The sequence below is a fragment of the Fragaria vesca genome, linkage group LG6 (genome assembly GCF_000184155.1).
Source record: "Fragaria vesca subsp. vesca linkage group LG6, FraVesHawaii_1.0, whole genome shotgun sequence".
Classification (NCBI taxonomy): Eukaryota; Viridiplantae; Streptophyta; class Magnoliopsida; order Rosales; family Rosaceae; genus Fragaria; species Fragaria vesca.
In genome coordinates, this window is record NC_020496.1 from 1,817,390 (window position 1) to 1,840,716 (window position 23,327).

Consider the following 23,327-nt stretch of genomic DNA (forward strand, 5'->3'; position numbering starts at 1 on the left):
TTAACTGAGATTGAAGTTGAAGTTGTCATCAATGCAATTAATGGAGTGTATGCACCACCATGAAAATTACTCAAAATCTCTCAAGATATTAGAGCGCCAACAACTTCATTCGAGTTTGTTAGCTTCAAACATGTCTATCAATAACATGAACACTCATTCTACCTCTAAATCAACTTGATGTATATATATATATGTATCTTAGACTAACCTTAAACACTATTTATTAACCGATTCTACCTGAGCTTATAACTATAGGGTTATTTATTTTTCATTATCTGAAAATCGAATATTTAGAATATGTAAATTGTTCAGTGCAAAAATAAGTGCTCTCAACGTAATATTTTACAACCCAGTACCGTACCGTTTGGTTTAGTAGCATAAATCGTAAGTGAAAGATCGTAAGTTTTTTTGAGTTCTTTTACCGGGGTCAAACCTTTTTCACCTCTCTCTCTCCCTCTTTCCGTGTTTCAGAATCGAAGGAGTGCGTGTTTCCGTGTATTATAATATGTGAAATTCCTGGTACTCGAGGCTCTCTCTCTTGGGGATCTTCGCTTTTGGCAAGATCTCTCTCTCTCTCTCAGATCTCTCCCCAATTTCAGTTTGCTTAGAATCCCAGTGAGTGAGAGAGCGATTCAGATCCAAAACTGGTGGTGTGTGATGGGTTTCGGGTTCAATTGTGGAGTTGTTGCATTCTTGGTGCTGCTACTCCTCTTCACCGTTTCTGCTCAGGTAAACGATTATGTTCCCTCTCACTTTCACCATTCCATGTTTGGCTGATCCTGATCGTGATGATGATTCAGGAGTCTGAGGTCGAAAACCAGAGGCGAGAGTCCGGCGGATCCTTAGATCTGGGCCGACGTAGCAAGGTTTGATAACCATTTCTTAAATTTCCAAGGCTTCTGGATTGTTCTTCAATTCAGAGTTGAACTAGGTTTAAGCTTCAGTTGACATCCTGAGCTGTTTAATTGAACAAATGTTCAACTTGAGTTTGTACTTTTCTACTTCAGAGACCGTATTAAACTCCCCGGATCTTAACTTCCCTTGTCTTTGAATTCAGTTTGTTGCTAGTTTGCAAAATAAGCGTCTGGTTTTGGGTAACATTATCTGCATTTGGCACGTGCTGGAATCTTTTGTTTGATGTCTATACTAATATGTCAAATCTTTGTACAGATTAATTTGAATCTTCTTGAAGCTCTTGGAGAGAATGGCGCCGATGCAGTTGCTATTGGTCTCAATGTGGACTCCGGTCTTGGGATTTTCGATGCCTTTGTTGCTAGCTTTTCAATGATCCTCGTCAGTGAGGTGTGTGCACAGACTTTCCTTGTTTTCATTGATGATGGAACTTTACCCTGCAAGTTGATGTTTATTCTAATTGATGAATTTGGTACTAGATTGGAGATGAAACATTCATAATAGCAGCTCTCATGGCAATGCGCCATCCCAAGTCAATTGTCCTATCCGGTGCACTCTCTGCCCTGGTTGTAATGACTGTAAGTTCTTCAATATTTCTGTTTCTATTGTCTTTTAACCTGTTCCTTCAACCTCGCTGCTCTTTCATATTCCAATGTAATCAGGACTTAAGTTGTTGCATGTGTCATTTAGGTACTTTCTACTGGACTTGGTAGGATTGTGCCAAATTTGATATCAAGGAAGCATACAAATAGTGCAGCTACAGGTAAAGATGCTCATTTCTGCTACTTTGCTCTGTACATGTCTTGTCATTTTACTTTTAAGAAAACACACTCGTTCTGCAATACATGTGCGATTAATTAAGGGGGAACCTGAGCTTACACAGTTCTTGACAGACAAATCATATTCTACCAAAGTTTAACCCTGTTTTAACTAAAGAAAGAATCCTGGATATTGTAAAGAAACAGAAAAAAGAAATAAAGGTGTCCTCGTTACACTTTCTAGGGTAAATGTCTAGGCTCCTATGTTTCATTTCTATTTTTATCCAATTATTGTTTATTGAATCTCAGTACTATGATTTAGTTGGACTTTTGAATCAGGTTGATAGTCTGAAGGAGCTCAAGTGTTATAATTCTATTTTCTTTTCTTTGCAGTCCTTTATCTGTTTTTCGGGCTGCGGTTACTTTACATTGCTTGGAGATCTGATCCAAAAGGTTCACAGAAGAAAGAAATAGAAGAAGTATGTCTACTTTATAACCATTCTCAGTCTCTGATATATTTGTATGTTAGCCTTTATTGAATTGATATCTATATATCATCTGTAGATAGAAAATTGGAAAGTTAACAATGCTTGTTTGCTTTGTTATTATCAAGTTTATGGATCATGCTTATTGATGTTAGATTGGAAAATAATACTAAAATTGGTTAGATAGAAGTTTGTTTAGAAGTGGTGCTTAGGTTTCACCAGGCCTCGTGATGAAATTGTATATTTCCCCCGTGTTTTGCTGTTGGGGAGGTCTTAAGAACCTTAAAAACCATCATCTGTAGTGTTAAATGTTGCATAAGGACTTTTAAAAAGAAAAAGTTGCATAAAGAACTGTGGCTCAACTTTGTGTGAGGCTGGTGAAATTGGGTAGATTTGTGTTCCTCGTTTGTCCAGGACATACCCGAGTAATGTGGAAGTACTTTGCATTTAGGAGAATTGGAGTTCATTTCTTAGTTTACTACTTATTGTTCTAAATTGATAGCGTGTAATATTTACTGATATATGATTTTTTTTATTTTTTATATCCAATCATGACATTGATGAGCGTACATCTAGAATTTTGCTCTTCTGATACTCTAATTTGGGCTCATTGTCTAAATTTGGTTGGCACTTGATATATTCAGGTAGAAGAGAAACTTGAGTCTGGACAGGGGAAGACAACATTCCGCCGTTTCTTTTCTAGATTTTTGACACCAATCTTTTTGGAGGTATGATTTTTGCTTACCAACTTATTATTGTCTTGGTTTCTTTTTCTCTTTGTTACTGTGGACGTTTAATTGTAGCACATATGATCCGTTATTATCCATTGCTTACCTACAGCCGTTATGATCTTCAGTACTGATTTATTATCTTTGATTTTGTAGTCATTCGTTCTAACATTTTTAGCTGAGTGGGGAGATCGTAGCCAAATAGCAACAATCGCTGTAAGACATTCCCTATTCATAGTTCACTTCACTGCTGCTTTATATAATTGTTGGTTTTATAAGCTACATGTTTATTATACATTCAGCTGGGTTTTGGGACATGAATATTATTGAAGTATCTATGTATGCATTTGAGTTTTTCATAGTTTGGTTTTAACAAGCAGTTACTTTAATCCTGCAGCTGGCAACCCACAAAAACGCAGTAGGAGTTGCGGTAGGTGCAACATTAGGACATACCATCTGCACATCTGTGGCTGTGGTGGGAGGGAGCATGTTGGCATCCAAAATCTCCCAAAGGACAGTCGCCACCGTCGGAGGCTTGCTCTTCCTATGCTTCTCTTTGTCCTCCTATTTCTATCCCCCTCTATAAAAGTCTGAACCCATAGTGCTAACCTGATTCTTTAAGAGCCCTCAGATGCTCTCCACTTAAATTTTTGTGTTATACAAGAGATCATTCTTCTGATTCGTTTGTAAAACATTAGTATTTTACTAGTATATAGATATTTCATTTGCTTCCCTCCATTTCTTCGGCTTCTCTTATCCCCCTCACTCAAATTGCTGGAATTGACTCATATAATGCTAATATTCTGTGAATACCAATCATGAGTTGTAATCCTGAACGAAAGAGCTGCAGTAATCGGAAGCTGCAAAGGTTGTTTATACATGAGTTGATCCTTCGATAGTGCTTTGAACTTATATAACAATCAATGATTTTGGGCTCTCTCTCACATAAAGCATCTTAGTTTTATGTAACAAGCTCATATAAGAATTGAATTATTCATGTTGAACCAGCTCCCGATATTCAATCGACCGGCCATGGAAAGCCAACACGCCACGCCACGCCACAAGGCACGAAAGTATATCCTTATTAACTCGAATTTGATTGGTGTTGCATGGTATGATATCAGAGGAGTTTGTTTGGTTTATAGTTTAGAATGATGATGTTATTTAGGGATAACCAATTTGAATACCCACAATAACACCATCTAAGGAGACCAATTTGAAAACAAGGTGTTACGTAAACTCATTTATTTTAGTACCCAGTAACATCAAACATAATACTAATCAAACTGGACTCCTTATTTAAGACAACTAATACCAACAAACAGACATGCTTAAGTTCTTACCTTTTTATATGTTAACTGTGTTCATATGCTCACACAAGTAAACCTCGACAACGTTAGGGTGGTAAGATGAGACGGGCTTATCTGAGAACCAGTTGCATCAGCTCTAACTCATTGTTAAAGCATACCCATAACTTGGAGTTTCAGAGATTCCAGCACTCTGGTTACCAATCATTACCTGATGTTCATCATGCCAAATCTGTCAAGGATGGTTCGTTGCACCATTTGAATGTGGGGAGCTACGTTGTTAGTCTGTACATGAAATCTAAAAACTTGGACTATGCATGCAAGCTGTTCGATGAAATGCCTGAGAGGGATGTCCAGTCGTGGACTATATTAATCTCCGGGTTTGCTCGGACTAGAGCTTGTAGATTTGTGCTCGAGCTTTTCAAAGAGATGCAAGTTGAGCGTGTTTGTCCGAACCAATTTACGTTGTCGAGTGTTTTGAAGAGTTGTTCGAGTTTATGTGATTTTCGGATGGGGAAGGGAGTTCATGGATGGATATTGAGAAATGGGATTGAGGTGGATGTGGTGTTAGAGAATTCATTGCTTGATGTTTACGTCAAATGTGGAGCGTTGGATTATGCGGAAAGGTTGTTTGAGACTATCAAAGAGAGGGATACAGTTACTTGGAATATAATGATGGGTGCATATATGCATATTGGGGACATGGAGAAGGCTCTTGAAATGTTCAGAAGGGTACCCTGCAAGGATGTTGCTAGTTGGAATACAATTGTGTATGGGTTGATGCAGAATGGGGATGAAAGATGTGCATTGGAGCTGCTTTATGAGATGGTGGAAAACGGAGTTTCGTTTCAGGATGTCACTTTCTCTGTAGCTCTCGGTTTGGCTTCATCTTTACATGTTGTGGAAATTGGGAGACAAATTCATGGCTGTCTTGTGAGGCTTGGCATTGAAAATGATGGATTTCTTCGATCTTCATTGATTGATATGTATTGCAAATGTGGGAGAATGGACAAGGCATCACTGATATTCAAAAGAACGCCTCTCAGAGCAAAGTATAAGTTTACGAGTGATGAGGTGAAGACTGAAATCATATCATGGAGTTCAATGGTTTCTGGGTATGTTCGTAATGGTGAGCATGAATATGCTTTGATAACTTTCCGTTCTATGCTCCGTGAACAGTTTATGGTGGATCGATTCTCTGTAACCAGCGTTGTTTCTGCATGTGCTAACCTTGGGAGTTTGCTTCTGGGTCAAAGTATCCATGCACTTGGTCAGAAAGTTGGGTACATATTAGATGTTCACTTGAGTTCCTGCTATATTGATATGTATGCTAAATGTGGGAGTCTAACTGATGCCTGGATGATTTTTACACCAACTCATGATCCAAATGTTGTTTTGTGGACGTCAATGATTTCTGCTTGCGCTTTACATGGGCAAGGGAAAGAGGCTGCACAACTCTTCGAACTCATGATAAGAGAGGGAATGAAACCGAATGAGGTTACTTTCGTGGGGCTTTTAAATGCGTGCAGCCATGCTGGGCTCATTGAAGAAGGCAGCAAATATTTCAGCTTGATGAAAGAAGTATACGGCATTAAGCCGGGAACTGAACACTTCACATGTATGGTTGATCTTTATGGTCGTGCAGGTCGCTTGAATGAGACTAAGCAGTTCATTCATGAAAATGGCATTTCTCACTTGAGTTCAGTTTGGAAGTCATTTCTATCTGCTTCCCGGCTTCATAAAAATGTAGAGCTGGGAAAGTGGGTTTCTGAAAAGCTCCTCCAACTCGAACCTTCTGATGAGGGGCCTTATGTTTTGATGTCAAACATGTGTGCTGCAGATCACAGATGGGAAGAAGCAGCTGAAATGAGGAGGTTGATGCAACAGAGAGGAATTAACAAAGTTGCCGGCCAATCTTGGATCCAACTGAAGAATCAAGTACACTCCTTTGTCATGGGAGACCGGAGTCATCCACATTCCACTGAGATATATTCGTACTTGGACGAACTGATTGCAAGACTGAAGGAAATCGGGTATTCACTGGACACAAAGCTAGTGATGCAGGACGTAGAACAAGAACAAGGAGAAGCACTTCTTGCGCATCACAGTGAAAAGCTTGCAATTGCCTATGGCATCATTAGCACGGCTTCTGGGATACCTATTCGGATAATGAAGAACCTTAGAGTGTGTAGTGATTGTCACAACTTCATTAAATTTACTTCTCAGCTTTTAAATAGGGAAATAATTGTCAGAGACCTTCATCGCTTCCATCATTTTAAGCATGGGAGCTGCTCCTGTGGAGATTATTGGTAAAAGGTCCAAGTTTATTGTCACTGTTTTGGTCCAAAGTTAAATCTCCAACATAGATTGAGCTTGCTAATCTCAGTATCGAATGAAGCTCCAGTCAACCTCAGAGTTTGTTGATCCATCTACTCTATACATATAATTATACTAGTAGATTTGAGGTTGGTAACACAAGCGTAGCTTTCTTCCTCCAAGGTTCTGTTTTTCTATTCTTGCAATCAATCATACATGCCCTGCTTCTAAGAAATAGGCCTAAGCCATTAGCTTGATTGTAACACCAACAGAGATTGCTTAGTATACACTGCTTGAAAGATAGAGTCCAAACTAAGTAAGCAAATTAACCCAAAAAAACACAGAAGGACAAGTGGAAATTGATGGCTTATTCTATAAGAGATGCAAGTAAAGTGGAAAAACCAACCCACTAAAAGTGGTTTTATCCTCTTTCAATTGGGTTAAACTTCACTAGTGAACCTTGTTAGTGTGGATTTCACGTCCAAACATACCCATCACTAACTATGTATTGCAGATGTCTTAATGTAATAAGTTTGAGAATCTTAGTTTGATTCTTTATCCCTCCAAATCTGAGCTACCAAACAGACTTGCATATGTGATCAATTGGAACTTGGAAGTTTCTATACGTATAATTATTGTAACTTGATAACTAAGTCAGTGTACTGTGCCTGCACTATTTTAACAGACCACATCCCAAATCTACATTTTCCTCAAACACCAATTTCTCAAAATCCTCTCTCATTCTCTGAAGCAGTTGATGTAACATGAGAGAAAGAATGGAAAGGCTTGTGCTTCTTCCTTTCACTATTGGGTGCGTTTCTGAGTCAAGCATTGCTGTTGGTGCACAACAACATCCCAGAAGATCCAAATCAGATACAAATCCATCTCCAACAAGTCTCTCTCAGACTCTGCTCACACACTCGTACAATCTTTTGAATTTAATTAACATAGTCATTTGTACGTCTGATTAAATTAATTAATGATCTTTGTGTAGGAACTAAAGAAGAAGAAGAGGACGAGGAGGAAGGAGATAGCCTTTCAAAACCAAACGTATCTGTTGGTATACACAGGCTCTTCAAGGGTTTCAAGAATTTTTCTCAGTTGTTTGGTAAGTCCCTACAAATGGGGATCATACTTTGTTCAATTTCTCTCAGATTGGTAGTTCTGATGTTTATTTACTCTGGTGCCTATTTCTTGTATATGATAGTTTACAAGGATGAAATGGAAGAAGAAGAAATGGATATGGAAATAGGGTCTCCTACAGATGTGAAGCATGTGACACACATAGGTCTGGATGGTTCTGGTTCTGGTTCTGGTTCTGCTGCTACTGCTGCAACAACTAATAAGGTCTCCTGGGATGATCTTATATCTCATGTTTCTTGGAGGCAGTTCGAGCTCTCTAGGCCTTCACAATCTGATGCTGATGATGATGCTATCCATGTCAATTCAGTGGCTCCTCTTCATGAATACTTGTCTAAATCGAGTCATAGAATGATGAATCAATGATGTGATTATATATTTAAGACTGTAAATCATTGCCAAATCCAAACCAGAGTTCTTGTCTCCCCTACTTACATTTCAACGTATTGGTTTCTTGGTGCTTAAGTTGTGAAGGGATGATCACTATATATGATGAATGTATAATGTAGTATGTGACATTTCAACATCTACTTCCTCAACTCGTTCTTTTTAACTAGCTAGTAATCTCTTACATGCACAGCATGTGGTGAAAACAGTTATTGTAGAGCTTAGTTAGGTTAATAACCACCCAAGATTGCTGTTAGATAGCTTAGACGAGTGGTAAACAGGAATTAAAGTTACAAAATGGAGTCTTAAGCTTCAAATATACGATTTTCACAAACAATTGTAGCATACATGAGATTCATTACAGGGTTGAACAGTAGAAGCAAATGTTTTGAAATCTACTTGACGTAGTAAGGAAGGTTTAGGACATAGAGGAGGAAGTAAGCCCAAGTGACACCGGAAATCCCTCCGAAAAAGAACCCTCCGGTGAATTTGGCCCATCCTTCGGCGGTTTGGAGCTGGTCGGGCTCCTTCTTGCGGCCGGTTAAGGTCAAAGAAGGAGCTGTGGATGGTTCTCCCTCCTTGAAGGATGCAATGCCGTACATGGTTAAGCAAACACTGAGGATGACAACAAGACCAGCAGCTGCCAAGGAGCCAGCTGCCCCAGCTACTTCGGTGTTCCTCAATGGGCCTGCCTTGACGAATGGGCCGACCAAGAGATATCCATGAGCCAGGCCCACCTCAACTCCCCTCAAAAGTGGGCTCACTGCTGTTCTGTAGGCAGGGAGGTTGGAGAGGTACCATGCAATCAAGGGGCTTGATGTCACCGGAGTCTCCAAGCTTCCAATGAAAGGGTCACCATTGATTGGTTGAATCACTTGGAATGGCTGCAAGTTCCATCAAACCACAATAGTAATTTACAACATGTATTTACTACTTTTGAGTGATTTACTTTCCAAAATTGTTGATAACATGTTGCCATTGGACAATATGATGTAGCACTATGTTCTAGATTTAGGGTTGTAGATCGAGTTAGCCGGTTAGTTTCATAATAAGAGAAATGCATACACTTACCTTGTCGGTTTGGGTGGCTTTGATGGTGAAGGAAGAGGATCTCTTAGAAGGAAAGAGCTTGAGTGGAGAGGCAGAGAGGCCCTTGGGAGCAAGCAAAGCTCTGGAAACTGGGGAGGTGAAGGTGGACTTGAGCTGGCTGGCCATTGGTGCAGCACTGGCCATGGCTGTCTGCTTTGAACAAGACTACAAGCTAACAATTGTAAAGAAAGAGTAGCAGAAGAGAACTAGTGAGCGACAAAGTGAAAGCCCCAAAGGGAGTGAGATATGATATTGGAGAGGGCAGGCCAAGTATTTTTGCCAAGTGTGAGAGTGAGAGATTGTGGCTGGCATAGACCCCTCTGATTTCATTGGATCAACTGCAACTAAAATCTTATCCCTTATCCATACTTCTTTTATTTTTATGTGGTTTCATTATAATTTTCTATTTGTTATGAAATTTGGAAAATATTGTTTTGGGCATGAGATTTGTTGGGCTCATATGGACTTTGTTTTTCTAGTGGAATGTGGGTTTTGTCAATCAATCTGGTCTGCTTAGAAGCCAGCTCTAAAAACACCATCAGCCCACAGACTTGCAAAACAACTCAGCATTCAGCTGCTGCAGCCTGCTTGACTACCCACCATTTTCTCCATTTTAAACAAGCTAGGAAGAGTTTTGATCATAATATTAGAGAACATCTTCAGTACATGGTGTGTATCTTCATATACATATACATATATATATGGTGTGTATCTTCATATACATACATATATATATTGTTAATATTAGAGAAAATAATATAGAAACATGGTGGTCAAACATATGAATTGTTATGAACAATTAAGATTACGTTGTGTAAATACACGTCGTGCATACTAGTAATCCAACATAATATTACTGTGAAATGAAAGCAGTGATCAACAAGCTGAAATATGATCAAGGTGCAAGTAATTGACAAGCATACTTGAATATGTACACAGGGTTTGAGTGTTTGACAAGTCATGTAAAATTGAAGATGGTTTGATCAGGTTGTTCATGCATGCTGGGTGACCACTGGAATTATTCAAACACAGAGAAATTCAAGAGTCAATTGGATTCTGATTCTGTGTGAGATGCATATTTACTGGAAGATAAAGAAAGGGTCAACCGAGCTAGCTTGATTAGCAGCCATCCGAATTCGAAAGCAGCCATGGAAGGAGCTCGGAATCTCATGTGAATGATTCTATTATTCGAGGATGTAAAGAAAGCTGATGTAGGTATCCAGTGAATCTGAAAGAAGAAGACACAACTACTTTTCAATATGCACGCTTAAATCAACATGTCCTTTTGGCTTTTGCATATGCATACCATTCTCCTCTGTGACCCAGTCTGATGGCTCCGGTCAAAATATACGGATCATATCTGAATTTGCACAAGCAGAATCAAATCACTTTTCTCAGACCCACTTAGTGGCCACTTGGGAATCCTTATTCATAATTTAGTAAAGGAGAAAATGAAGGTTCGAAATCTTCAAACAAATTAATAATTTAGACCTTATGACAAATTAATTTGTAGACCATAAAGCAATTTTTAATAAATTTAGACATACTCATATTTGCTGAAACTTTATTTGATTTCTTGAGGTTATAGATACAAAACCGCATTTTCCAAACTTATACGACTCTCACATCACATGACAACATAATCAAATTAGAGTACAAGGTTTGATAATGAAAATAAGATTTTTCAATAATTTATGCAAATATGTAGAAAAACTATGTAGATAAACATGACCGAAACGTATTAACATATCTAAATCTATTAATATATACGTGTTAACGACTCAAGAATGTGAGATCTCACTGTTTTTCAAGTTAATTTTAGTTATTTGTTGGAGATTTATTAGTGATTGGTGATGTAATATCTCACTGTTTTTCAAAATCCACGTTCTATCTAAACCCTATAAATCTTAACCAAAATGAATGGTTAGTTTTTATTTACAGCCAACGTTGATAACCCAAAATATTATCTTTCTCACTTCCTCTGGAACAATGTCTCAATTAGTAACCTACATTACCTAAAAAAGAGTGACAACAGCTCTCCAAAGTTGTTGTCTACTAAAAAAAGAAAATTGAACACCAAAATTGAAAAATAAATAAATAAATAAAAAAGAAAATAGCATGAGGAGAATTGTATAAGTAATGAGTAAAAAATTGGGTGAGGTAAGCAAAGATGTGAGAGAAGGTAAAAAGTCCAGAAGAACCTCGGACTCTTTAAAATCCAAATCCAGAATCGGAATCCAATTCAATCACTACTCTCTCGCTCTTTTTTCTTCTTGTCACGAGAAGCAGAAAACGAAACCCTGAAAACCCCCGAACGGCGTCGTTTTGATCGTCTCCTCCTCCTCCTCCTCAAAACCATGAGCTCCTTCTATTCTTGTTTCTCTTGACACTGAGAATTCCTTGCTGCATTTTCGAAGAGAGCAAGAAACGAAGAAGACAGCGACGATGGAGAAGCAGCAAAAGACGAACGACTACGAAGACGACGACGTTTTGGAGCCGCCGATCAATTTCTCGATGGTGGAGGACGGCATTTTCAGATCTGGCTTCCCTCAGCCCGCCAATTTCCCCTTCCTCCGCTCCCTCAATCTCCGATCAATCATGTAAGTCCCTCCTCAGTTGCTAGTTGAATCAATTTTCACATTCTTAGGGTTTTCATCGCTCAGAAATTGAGTTCTTGTTTGTTGCTAATTTACAAATTTGAATCAATTTGATTAATGTATGTAAGAAAATTGAAGGAAAGAAAAGTGAGGAACACACTAAGATTTTTGTAGAGGTAAAAAGTTAGAAGATGAATGAGTTTGTTTGTATGTGAATTGATTGTGTGATTTGGTGCAGATACTTGTGTCCTGAGCCCTATCCGGAGGAGAATTTGGAGTTTCTTCGCTCTCAAAACATTCGGCTCCTGCAATTCGGAATTGAGGGAAAGACGGTAATATGCTCTTTCTTTTGTAAAACTGTTGAAAATGTCCATGAATTCAGTTTGATACTTTCGTTGAAACGAGAACATTAGGCTTTGCTTGTGGAATTTGATAGAACATAGGCTCTATTGTATTTGTGTTGATAAGTTCATGGGCTTATGCAGGATCCTGCCATATTAATTCCCAAGGATACAATCTTGGAGGCTTTGAAAATCTTGATTGGTACTAGTCTAACATAGGCAATTCATTATTATTTCGCTCTTTCTTTAAGTAATTTACAGTCTATAATTTCTGATATTTACTCTTTGGGTTTGTAGATGTGAGAAATCACCCGGTGTTGATTCATTGCAAGCGTGGAAAGGTGTGCTTTTTTGTGTTCGACTAATTACCCCATGTTTTAACATAGCTTGTTTTACTGCTGTCTCTGTGCTTGGGATTAAGTTTGTTGGTAACCTTATCAGCAAACTAATTCCATTGTTTATACACTTCAACTTTTTTACGATATGCTGTTCTTTCTCTTTTCTTCAAATGATGCAATACATGTTTCTTCATTGCTCATGTTAGTATCCATATCATTCTCCTGTTCTTTATCCAACCATTATTTACACTTCACCATTCTAACCACTGAACATTCTGAATATCATGGTAGGTTGGTATGAAAGCTGTTTTTTTCCTTTGATAGATATAGTTTCCTGAAACAACTAGCTGTGCTCTGAACTTCATTTGACTTGACTTGATACTAAAATGTGTAAAAGAGGAGTCTTGTCCTAGCAAATGTTATTTGCGTTGCTAGATTCTAGCCTGAAATCAACACTAACCTTCTCCTATTGTTCTACACCATAAAAGCTACATCTCAAAGCAGTATTATCTTAGAACTCTTTGAAACTTTGGCTGATATGTATCACCTGTTATGCTTAATTACTGGATCTCTTTGAATTCATATGCTGTTTTATCAGGGCAGTTCTGACCTTCTGTTTACAATTTGTTCGTACAGCATCGCACTGGATGTCTTGTTGGTTGCCTGCGTAAGTTTCAGAATTGGTGTTTGTCATCTGTGTTTGAGGAGTACCAGCGATTTGCTGGGGTGAAGGCAAGGCCAACAGATTTGAGATTCATAGAGGCATTTGATATAATGCGCCTGAGGCAATGCCTTTACAGTATTATCTACCAGTATCAAGGTTACGGTTCTAACAAGAGGCGGTTGGTGTACAGAGATGAGAATTTACAGAAGCCCCAGACCATGAAAGTTTAACAACCTAGCATGGAGTTATGAGTCAAGACAATTATTATCCTTGTCTTCTCTTTTACGAAGCTTAAAACATTCTTTTTAACACTTGTTTTCGACTTGGTATCTGCATTGTTTGTTTTGGAGATGTGATAGCAATTGGTAATCGGTACAGATCAATTTTCCTCTGTACAAAACAATAGGATCTGTTCATCTCGTTTTTATCTAATTGATAAAGACCAGTAAATTCTTGATACTTTTACTCTATCTCCATCTCCCTTAAAACACCTTAGATCACAGAATCTTATTTGGTTTTAGTACGAGCTCTTGTATTTGATGGTATCATGGCACATGAAAGGAGGACTAACCTAACTGTGGCCAACTCATAACGCACCACCGACTTTTGTTTTTGGCAAACGGCTGACATTGACATAGATTCAAAATTTGTGCTATCTATCTAGTACTAGGCTCACTGAATTGTTAAAATCAATGGGCTGTCATGATCGTCACCTAGACATTAACAAGGTGTAGAACTTGCAACATTAGCAAAAGGGGATCTAGAAAAGGAAAAAGGAGAGTTTCACCAAAAAAAGAAGAGAGGAAACAAGCCGGTATGGGCATTTGTTGAGAGCTGATACACGTAAAACGAGAGAAATAGCAACTCTAACCCATAATTTATCATATTCAGTCGTTTTATGAAGTCTGACTAGCGCTAGCATCCAACATGAAGATGAGGTGAACTGTTTGTATTTTTTTTTTTCATTGTTTTTCTTTTGATGATGCTTTGTTTATCCCTACAAATGTTTTTAGACTCTTGTCATCTCTTTGCTATTTTTTTCTCTCTTGTCATCTCTACAAGTAAATTAAAAATTAAAAAATTTATATGTGGGGTAAGAAGATAATGTAGGATAAAAAAACCAAATCTGAAATTAAAAAATATATGTAGCGTGAACAAAGTAGAATTGAGAAAATAGTATTTTAGGTATTATAAATGGGTGAACGAAGTAGACTGACAATTAAAAATATATAAATGCGATGTGAAGAGAATGTGAGATGAGTAAAGTGGTTTGTGGGGTAACAATAGACGTACCCAATTAAGATACTGAGACGATAATTGGTCCGGCTAAGTAGGGCTCACAGAACAAACGGGGTTCGGGTATAATCGGTCCGGCCCAGGCAAAAGCGAAAGACCGAAGAAGACCTCAAACGGGACATCCAATGGAATTTCGCCACGTCACCGATCTCACATAGACACGAGCACAGTGAGTGACGAAGAAAGGGCGGATAAGCCCTCCTCTCTATATATAAAGATCTCAGAGCGCACCCGCACCCGCACACACACCCCCATTCTCTCTCTCTAAATTTCTTCTTCTTTTTCCCCAAAAATCGAAGTTAGCGTTTAGGGTTTCTCTCTGTGTGGCCGTCGGGAACCAAAGCCATGACGGGGAAGGCGAAGCCGAAGAAGCACACGGCGAAGGAGATCCAGGCCAAGATCGACGCCGCGACGACCAATCGCGGCGGCGGGAAGGCCGGAATCGCGGACCGGACCGGGCAGGACAAAGGCGGACACGCCAAGTACGAGTGCCCTCACTGCAAGATAACGGCGCCGGACGTCAAGTCGATGCAGATTCACCATGACTCTAAGCATCCCAAGATTGCTTTCGACGAGGCGGCGATCGTGAACCGTCACGCTAGCACCAGCACCAGCCAGGCTCCGGCTGAGAAGCCCAAGCCCGGAGTTCGCGGCAGCCTCAAGAAGTGAAGGAGATGATGATGGATATATTATCTCTTGTTTTCAGTCCTTTTATGTTTGTGTGTGTTTGGGGTTAGATTGTTGGGTATGGGAATAGTGCTCAAGGGTATGGGTGGAGGTGTGGACTGGATGAATATTAGGTTTTCTTATGCCTATGATAATCAAGATGATGATTAATGTTTTTAGCTACTTTAATCTCATGTTGTAATGTTTCTGGAATGAGTACACCCCTCTTGGTGAAATGCATTGCTTTTATGAAGTATGAACTGGCTTCAGTATCTAGCTATGGATTGATACAAATGGTTTAACAATGTGAAACAAAATGGTTTGCACAATCCCAAAATGGCTATATATGTGATCTGTACTCGTATGATATGCTTTACAATGGTGTATACAATGCTTTACAGGCTATATCTGTAAACTGAAGAAATAGATCAAACAGAGAGAGGAGCAAAAGAAATAGATCAAATTCTGTGACTGTATTAAGTTTTTCTGTTGATGAATTTTGATGAAGAAACAGTAAACTGTAGTTCCAAATTTTGTAAATTTGTATAGGATTTTCTCAGGGATGAATGGAAAACAAGAAAGAAGCTACGAGTCTATGAAAGTAGTGAAACTGCCAGAAAATAAAACCTTGAGCACTAGCTAGGGCTAGCAGAGTCTGAACTGATTCTGAAGAAGAACAAAAAAAAAATTAAGATGAATAGCCTCCCATGATTCTGTAGAATAGCGATGAGTTTGGTGACAGTGATGCAGTTCCCTGGTCAATGATGGGGAGGCAGGCATCATAAAGGTTCTCATCCTTCTGCTCTTGTTTTGGCTTCAGGAACCTTAAATCATTCTCCTGCAGCTGCTGTCCTGAGTAATAAGGCTGCACTGGACACACTGACTTCCCATTATTGAAATCATAACCTGTGAGACCGAGATTTCCGGTTGGGGGAAGATTCAAGGGCAGCGACATGGAGAAGTCTGGGACAACAGAACCAGCCTGGTGAGCTACATTGTGATGACTAGCGTTTAGACCATAAGAGCCATAAGGCATTGCATTCTGAAGAGGTGGGAACTTCATCTGGTAAATGGAGGAAGCTCCGAATTTCAGGTCATTGTTGAAATTCCCAAGATAAGTAGGGCGCAGGTATTCATCATGAAACTCTGGTTTTCTATCAAAATGAGGCGCAAGATCTTGTACTTGTGTCTCAGGCTTTGGAATGTTGGTATTTCTGGATAACGCCAGTGGCTGAGCACTGGCAGCAGGTGTATGTCCATTGGCACCACTTGAGTTTATATGGTTACTATTTCTGGCTGCAGGCACTTCATGGTTGTGTTTTCCCTCGTATGTAGTAATAACGTATTTCAAATCATGGGAGGCCCTTTCGACATGCTTCCTTACTAAGCACCCAGCACTAGTACATTTGTAGTAGCTCCTACAGGACAGAGAATAAGTAGAAAGATTAATTACTTACATAAGATTTGTAGTTCCAATTCCTCCAAATCTTACCACCATTAAACAATCATCTGTACATCTTTTAGATAAAGTGAAACCAACTGCTGTCTACTGTTTGCTGGAACTTGCTTTTTTTCATATGTGCTACTCTTTGTTATATATACCAAACAGTAACTACTATACCTCAAACTAGTAAACAATCCCAAAATGTTAAGAAGTTTTTTCATAAGATCATGGTCAACTTAATCATCTTTGGCTACTGGAAACTAAAACAAGCATGTACATATAGAAGTACTAATCAGTAATAGCATACCTGGGGTTTGGATTTCCTTTGACAACCTTTTGTCCATACTTCCGCCAACGGTAGCCATCATCAAGTATGTCAATTTCACTCTCAATTTGGACAACCACTCTTGGTTCACGGACAGCCCTGGAAGCTATACTTGTTTCAATCATGCAGCTATCTTTCTTCCTGAAATGTAAAGCCAATACATGAGATAATTTTTTTCCTCCAAGCTGATTTGGTTTAGAAATAGACATCTAGAAGATAAACTATGTACCTTCTTTTTGACTCAGATTCTTCATTATCTCCATCATCTCCAAGTGATATGCCCCGTTGGGCGGCCTGGTCATCTTCATCAAGACTAGCAAGTGCGGATGAAAACTCCGGAGTTTCAGCAGATTCAAAGATAGCCGGGGATTTTCCTTGAGTGGCCGACAATGGATCAGAAAGATCAGTAACAACAGATGTTGAGGATGTCCTTTCCAGACCATCAGTCTTCCCATCATAACCACTCTTAATGTCCTCACCAGACTGAATTTTTGCCCAAACTGAATCACGGTCAGCTTTGACAGAGGTTCTATTGCCCTCAGCCATCTCTGACATCTCATCAAATGAAAATGCTAGTCCAAGTGATGCTGCAGCTCGTCGATTAGGCTGAGGTTGTGCATGGTTATGAGGAGCTCCCTTGTAAATGATTTCTGTTATTTGACCATCAAAGGATCGTTCCACCTTTTTCTTCACCAGACAATTTGGATGTGTGCACTTATAGTAGCTCCTTGGATATTCACTACCTTTAACCTGTTTCTGCCCATACTTCCTCCAATTGTATCCATCCTCTGAATTCCTTGCCATTCCCAGAGATGGATACCCTTTATGTTCTCCTTCCAAAAGTTGATGTGTTTCAACATCCTCCCCATGAATAATTTCTTTTGGAAGAGAATTATGATCACTAGCTATGCTGGAATGAGGCATTTGCAAGTCAACACAGTTCTCATTCATTATGACACTGTTCAAGTTCTTATCATTAGATGGATCAACAGCATAGTTCTTTGCATTCAGTTCTTCAGGGAATTCCATCGGGAACTCAAAATCCATTGGCTGTTGCTCCAACACAAGAGCTTCATAGTCAACATTCGATCCCTGAGAAAAAAAAAATCCATTGGAAAAACCGTCACATTCTATTGAGAATAATTTTATCAAATATCTAATTAGATGGTGTGCATGTAGTTATTACTGTTTTCTGCCAAATCTAAAGGAGCACGACATCTTTTTCCTACCATTAAACGGTCAACTTCATCAAAGAGAATATTTGACTCCTGGTTTGAGTTAAACATGATGGCAGCATCAGCTGAAGGCCTAAACTTAGATGGTAATGCCATCTGTAAATTGCTCAAAATTATTCATTCATGTCAGCCACTGCCACTATCATAGTATTCATGTATTATAAATTACAAAAATTTGTTTTATGGACTTTCCTTGGTTGCAATCGGTAATGATCATCGTCTAGTTATGTTCACCAGTGAGTAAAATAATAACATCCCCTTTTGTAGAAGACATGTTTTGTAAGAGTTTAATCCTACTTAGTTTCAAAGTGAAGGCATGTCGTCGTAAATTCCCTATTGATACTAAAGAAAAAAGATAAGACCCATTACCTGATTCTCAAAACCAGAATAACCTGGCAGATACTTAGGATCACCTTGATTCTTGAGCATGAAGGATGAATTAAAAGTCCTATGGACATCCTCATTAGTTGCAGATTTCACCATTGAACTGTCACCATTAGGAGGAAGCATAGGAAAAGTTCCGGTAGTAGGAGATGGCAGTGCCTGGAAGAACAACAAGTGAGTTAGAGATCACATATCATACAGCATCAAGCAGATATGCATAGAAAACACTTGAAGCTTTCAATAATTTACATCTTCCATCCCCCACATAAAACAATACAACTATGCCCTGGTCACTATACTGTAACTATATCACCATCCTGTTTGAACCACAGTGTTCATTTTGGTTGTTGTTTTGTTGTTACTGAGTTTTAGCTCAGCTGCCTGCACTTACGTGGAATGCAATGTGGAAATTGGAATTCATTGCATTGCATCTTCATACATACATCTATCTGCTGCAATCCTGATAACGAATTTAAAGATTCTAGTGCTCATCCATCGCTCTTTTATATGTGCTTTTAAATTCATATGTTAAAAAACCGATTAATCTACTTTAAGGTAAAAATGAACGAATTGGACGGTCCTTCCAGGCATGTGAACAGATTCTTGAGCATAGTGTGATATTGCAATCACACCACATAAACTTAAAAACAGGGAGTTGAAGACCGACTCCGTTTCTTTTCTTTTGGCACTATTTGATCTCGTTAACAATTCTCAACAAGACCAAGAGCAAGACACAAAGAAAAAGGACCGTAATCATAAAAATGAAAATTTCCAAGATTGACAACAGAATGAATCACCTGAGAATTGGGGAGCATCATGGGGGAGTCGAGCAGAGCAGTGGGGCTGATTCCCGGAGGGAGAGTGAGGTGGCCAGGAGACCTGTCCGCCGGCGACGGCAAAGGGCTGGCGGTGTTCTTCCTGAAACGCGGTGTATTGATCCTCTCGGCATTGAATCCACACTTGGCTGCCCTTCTCTCGGCAATGCTAACGCTCCCACCACCGCCATATTTGGCTTTGTCATTGTTTGCTTGCTCCATTCTACTCACAAATCCCATATCGTTATTCGTATGAATGTGAATATAAATGAATATGAGGGTAGAGTGACAAGGGTGTGAGTGTGAAGGAGTCTTTGGTCTCAGCTCCTTGTTTTTCAGTGATTATGGAGCTGAAACCTTTTCGTTGGTTTGATACAAGAAATGAATGCGGGGATATTGAAGATCAACAGCTGTTTCAGGTTCCAATATCTTATCTAGTATAGAGATTACAATGAAGAAATACAACAAAAGAATGAAACTTTTGTATTTTCAGAGGTTTCCCAAGAACAAGTATATTGATTTTCAGAGAAACAGAGAAGAGTGAGAGGAGAGAGAGAGAAGAGGAGACAGTGTGTGTACAATGTTCCTCCTCCTTGAAAACACAAGAGAATAAATAGAAGAGAGGTGGGACCCACCCACAGACCCCTCTCTAGGGTGGTGAATTGTGATAAAGATGAACTTTGTTTGCTTTCAAACCACTACTTTACTCCCATTTCATTTTGAAAGAAAATACATTTACCATTACATATCCACATCAAAAGATTTTTGTTTTCTTCATGTTTTCTCAGACTCCCCCTTATCTCATAAGCACACCTCCTAATTTTTTCAACAATAATTCCGAAACATTGGATCTGAAGCTTCATTGTTCTCGTACACGAATGACACGTCTGACATTTACGATTTGATATAATTTCTTTTTCGATCACCTTACTAAATATTAATGGATTCACAAAATGCGTACAATGTTTCGAGAAATTTCTATTTTTTGATAGATAGATTGAGAACTAATTATTTAAGAGGGATTAGTATGTGTCATTATTTGGTTTAGGGACTTGAGAGCAGAGAGTGACTGTTAGAGTGTTCTTGGCTAGCCGCAAATGTTGAGTGGGAGGTTATGTTTTGTGTCATCCTAAACAATAAGCAGTTTAGAAGGGGCACTTGGCAATCATACAGTTCCGCAATATATGCCCCGTAACAAAACCGACCTGTCAGCTTTTCTTATGATTTAGTTGTAGTAAATCACTAAATCTCAACTCTTTTATCTAATTTGTACAAAACCAGAGAAATCTATTTCTTCCTTTGGAGTGTTGAAATTTAAAGTCCAGAGTCTTCACCTTTGTTTATTTAGTATTGGCTTTATTGGTGTATCTATTTATGATGTAAACTATGTGCTCAACAGCTAACCATATTTGGTTTCAATTCAAAAATGTATTAGTCAAAGAAACTAGCAATTTCTGTAATGGGATTTTCTCATAATTTGGAATGTTATTCATTGCCAACCTCACTCCAAAAGCATTTACTTCTTAGCTATCTATAAGCATATTTGCTAATTAAAATGATTCATGAATTTCTCGTGAAAAGATAATGCACGCATTTAAGTCTTTTCTTATCTAAATCTATCATTGATATATATATGTACACACAATTGAATTTTACAAATTAAATCGAGATAATTATTATCAGGAATTGACTTTAAATACATATATAGTTCAATGCTTCCGAACTTAAATGCACTTACAAGTCTCTCTTATTGTGATGAGTTTTAGAAGACAGCTGCGTAGCTCGTTATGTTGTTCCCTCTTTTAAGAAGTAGTGTCCCGAATGGTTCTAAAATTAGGACCACGTACATACTTAAGAGTTGCTTAGAAGCATATACTATCTTCCCGATTCTTTCGTAAATTCATTTTTTGACTTATAATGTGAGAGAATGATTATGGGGTATAAATATTCATGTGCTTTAATTGAATGGATGTAGATCCCATCTCATTGCTAGTATCCAATTCTTGAGTAGTAACCATTAACTTGATAACCAATGGGCGATATAGGTTTAAGAATCATTCCCACACTGATTCCTTCTTATCTATTCCAGTTGTTTCTAATAGATGATTTTGAATGTGAGGAAGTTAAATTGGGGAACAAATTTGTATCCATCTTGATTGGGACCGGATTGCTTTATGAAAGCCCAGAGGCAAAGATCTGAACAAAAAGGGTGAGGAGCCCAAGTTAACAAAATCAAAAGGATACTCATATTCCTCATATGACCTGATCTGTTTGACAACAGATGTCAAGAAGTAAGACAAGAGTACCACCACGTTTCATGTCTTCCTTTCATGCACATTACACAGCTGTAGCTCTCTCAACTTTCGTACTCTCTATGACTCCCATCTCCATGACTGTCTATCTCTAGCTAGCTACCTCTGTTTCTATCTCTCACAGTAATCTCACTAATTATGGAAACACCAACTTATACTTATGATGATGATGAAGAAGACGAGTTCGAAGACGAGTATCTGATACTAAAGCCCTCAGAGTGGTTCCCAAAGCTAGTATCTTTACAAGCTGATTTGATTTACAACTCCCTCATGGTTCTGTTTCGCCCCATAATCTCCCTCTTCTCATTCGCCTACGAGTCTTACCACCAAGCCGAGAAGGCCAAGGTCACCGTCGAGTCAGCCGTCCAAAATGCCCCCTCCACCATCACACACGGCGCAGTCCTCCTCTTCAAGAAGCTCGGCTTCGGAGTTCTCGGGGCCGCCTATGTCTGCATGGTCATGTTCATGCTTTTGATTCTGGCCACAATTGTTGGAATTGCTGCGGTGCGGCACTGGCTGGAGGAGCCTGTGGTTGTTAGGGAGATGTTGCACTTTGATTACACGCAAGCTAATCCCAAGGCGGTGTTTGTGTTTGGAGGATCAGGATCACTTCAGGGTTTAGCTGCTGGGAGTGGTATTAACTACTTCAAGACTATTAGCCGCAACAAGCGTATGCCTGTTGGGGTTCCTGTTGGACATACTTATACTGTCTCTCTCGAGCTTTTGATGCCGGAATCTGATTTTAATAGGGCCATTGGTGTGTTTCAGGTATGAACATAAGCCCACTGTACGTCATGTTCAACTTGACGAAATCTGTGTTTGGTCTATGTTTAACTCTCTTTCGCAATTTATTCGACAAGCTAAATTTCTGCATGTTAGCAGATGGACCAAAAATGTTGTGCTATCAATTCATTTATTGATTCACATTGTCTATTATTGAATCAGATGACTGCAGAAGTATTATCAGCTGACGGTGATGTGATTGCAAAGTTGAGCCAGCCATGTATGCTACGATTTAGAAGCCTCCCAATTCGACTCACAAGAACATTTCTTATGGGCGTACCTCTGATACTAGGCATTTCTGGAGAGACGCAGAAAATAACAGTACAAATACTGAGGCACAAGGAAGTGACTTATCCAAGAACCCAAGCAATAAGAATAACATTAAGTCCAAGAGCCGGTACCTCATATCTTCCGCAGTTGTATGAGGCTGACATCATTCTGAATTCACAGCTGCCTTGGACAAGGCAATTGGTGCACGGTTGGAGATGGACGCTCTACGTCTGGGCGTCTTTCTATTTTTACGTTATGTTCCTAATAACGTATGTAACATGTTGTAGACCACACTTGTCACCAGTGAAAATGATCACAACTGTGGTGAATGTTGCTAATCATGCTATTCGTTATGGATCAACAAGTGATCATGTTCAAAGAGATACAGAAGTACCACGGCGAAGACCCCTTCGAGTGCCTAAACCGGCCACAACGACTAGGAGTAAAGATGATTTTGACCAAAATGAGGATATATCAGAATTGTTGAGTAAGTGGCGGCGGAGCAGAACGAAAAGGAAGGCAATCTATTTGCAAACAGATATGCCAAGTGAGACTGTTGGCACCTCATCTGCACCATCAACGATCAGTATGAGTACTAGAGATGATGATAGTACAGTAGCTACGGAAGAAGATGTTGGGGACTCGGAATCAGTGTGTACCTAGTTAGGAGCTGTGATCGTATATGTGCAGGGACCTTAGTTAGGAGATGTGATCGCATATATGTGCAAGGCTCGC

General features: G+C 39.1%; 6 protein-coding genes and 1 pseudogene across 8 annotated transcripts; 5 read left to right on the plus strand and 2 right to left on the minus strand.

Moving 5' to 3' along the window:
* The first annotated feature begins 481 nt into the window (after positions 1 to 481).
* LOC101311488 lies at positions 482 to 6,503 on the plus strand (annotated as a pseudogene). Its single transcript, XR_184847.1, has 10 exons — positions 482 to 729; positions 801 to 866; positions 1,171 to 1,302; positions 1,392 to 1,490; positions 1,603 to 1,675; positions 2,064 to 2,149; positions 2,800 to 2,883; positions 3,040 to 3,099; positions 3,281 to 3,484; positions 4,371 to 6,503. The product of XR_184847.1 is annotated as a pentatricopeptide repeat-containing protein At2g22070-like (transcript).
* A 715-nt stretch (positions 6,504 to 7,218) lies between these two features.
* LOC101312359 lies at positions 7,219 to 8,172 on the plus strand. The gene is made up of 3 exons (XM_004302109.1): positions 7,219 to 7,400; positions 7,501 to 7,614; positions 7,714 to 8,172. The coding sequence occupies exons 1-3, from the start codon at positions 7,271 to 7,273 to the stop codon at positions 8,010 to 8,012; spliced, it is 543 nt and encodes a 180-aa protein (XP_004302157.1). The 5' UTR covers positions 7,219 to 7,270; the 3' UTR covers positions 8,013 to 8,172.
* Positions 8,173 to 8,333: 161 nt separating this feature from the next.
* LOC101312066 (photosystem I reaction center subunit XI, chloroplastic-like) lies at positions 8,334 to 9,415 on the minus strand. Its single transcript, XM_004302108.1, has 2 exons — positions 9,105 to 9,415; positions 8,334 to 8,917 (listed from the first exon to the last, which is right to left on the minus strand). The coding sequence occupies exons 1-2, from the start codon at positions 9,264 to 9,266 to the stop codon at positions 8,429 to 8,431; spliced, it is 651 nt and encodes a 216-aa protein (XP_004302156.1). The 5' UTR covers positions 9,267 to 9,415; the 3' UTR covers positions 8,334 to 8,428.
* A 1,866-nt stretch (positions 9,416 to 11,281) lies between these two features.
* LOC101312940 (probable tyrosine-protein phosphatase At1g05000-like) lies at positions 11,282 to 13,362 on the plus strand. 2 transcript variants are annotated; one of them, XM_004302111.1, is made up of 5 exons: positions 11,282 to 11,722; positions 11,958 to 12,051; positions 12,205 to 12,262; positions 12,358 to 12,401; positions 13,035 to 13,315. In XM_004302111.1, exons 1-5 carry the CDS (start codon positions 11,568 to 11,570, stop codon positions 13,290 to 13,292), a joined length of 609 nt encoding a protein of 202 aa, XP_004302159.1. In that variant the 5' UTR covers positions 11,282 to 11,567; the 3' UTR covers positions 13,293 to 13,315. The 2 variants fall into 2 exon arrangements, with proteins under 2 accessions (XP_004302159.1, XP_004302160.1); XM_004302112.1 differs by lacking the exons at positions 12,205 to 12,262; positions 12,358 to 12,401 and having other exon boundaries at positions 13,035 to 13,362.
* Positions 13,363 to 14,593: 1,231 nt separating this feature from the next.
* LOC101313424 lies at positions 14,594 to 15,277 on the plus strand. The gene has a single exon (XM_004302113.1). It carries the CDS (start codon positions 14,704 to 14,706, stop codon positions 15,025 to 15,027), a length of 324 nt encoding a protein of 107 aa, XP_004302161.1. The 5' UTR covers positions 14,594 to 14,703; the 3' UTR covers positions 15,028 to 15,277.
* Positions 15,278 to 15,712: 435 nt separating this feature from the next.
* On the minus strand, positions 15,713 to 19,467 carry LOC101307611 (probable WRKY transcription factor 20-like). Its single transcript, XM_004304767.1, has 6 exons — positions 19,210 to 19,467; positions 18,398 to 18,571; positions 18,023 to 18,124; positions 17,023 to 17,885; positions 16,776 to 16,934; positions 15,713 to 16,442 (listed from the first exon to the last, which is right to left on the minus strand). The coding sequence occupies exons 1-6, from the start codon at positions 19,465 to 19,467 to the stop codon at positions 15,713 to 15,715; spliced, it is 2,286 nt and encodes a 761-aa protein (XP_004304815.1).
* A 2,210-nt stretch (positions 19,468 to 21,677) lies between these two features.
* On the plus strand, positions 21,678 to 23,255 carry LOC101307910 (seipin-like). Its single transcript, XM_004304768.1, has 2 exons — positions 21,678 to 22,307; positions 22,485 to 23,255. Exons 1-2 carry the CDS (start codon positions 21,678 to 21,680, stop codon positions 23,253 to 23,255), a joined length of 1,401 nt encoding a protein of 466 aa, XP_004304816.1.
* Positions 23,256 to 23,327: the final 72 nt, after the last annotated feature.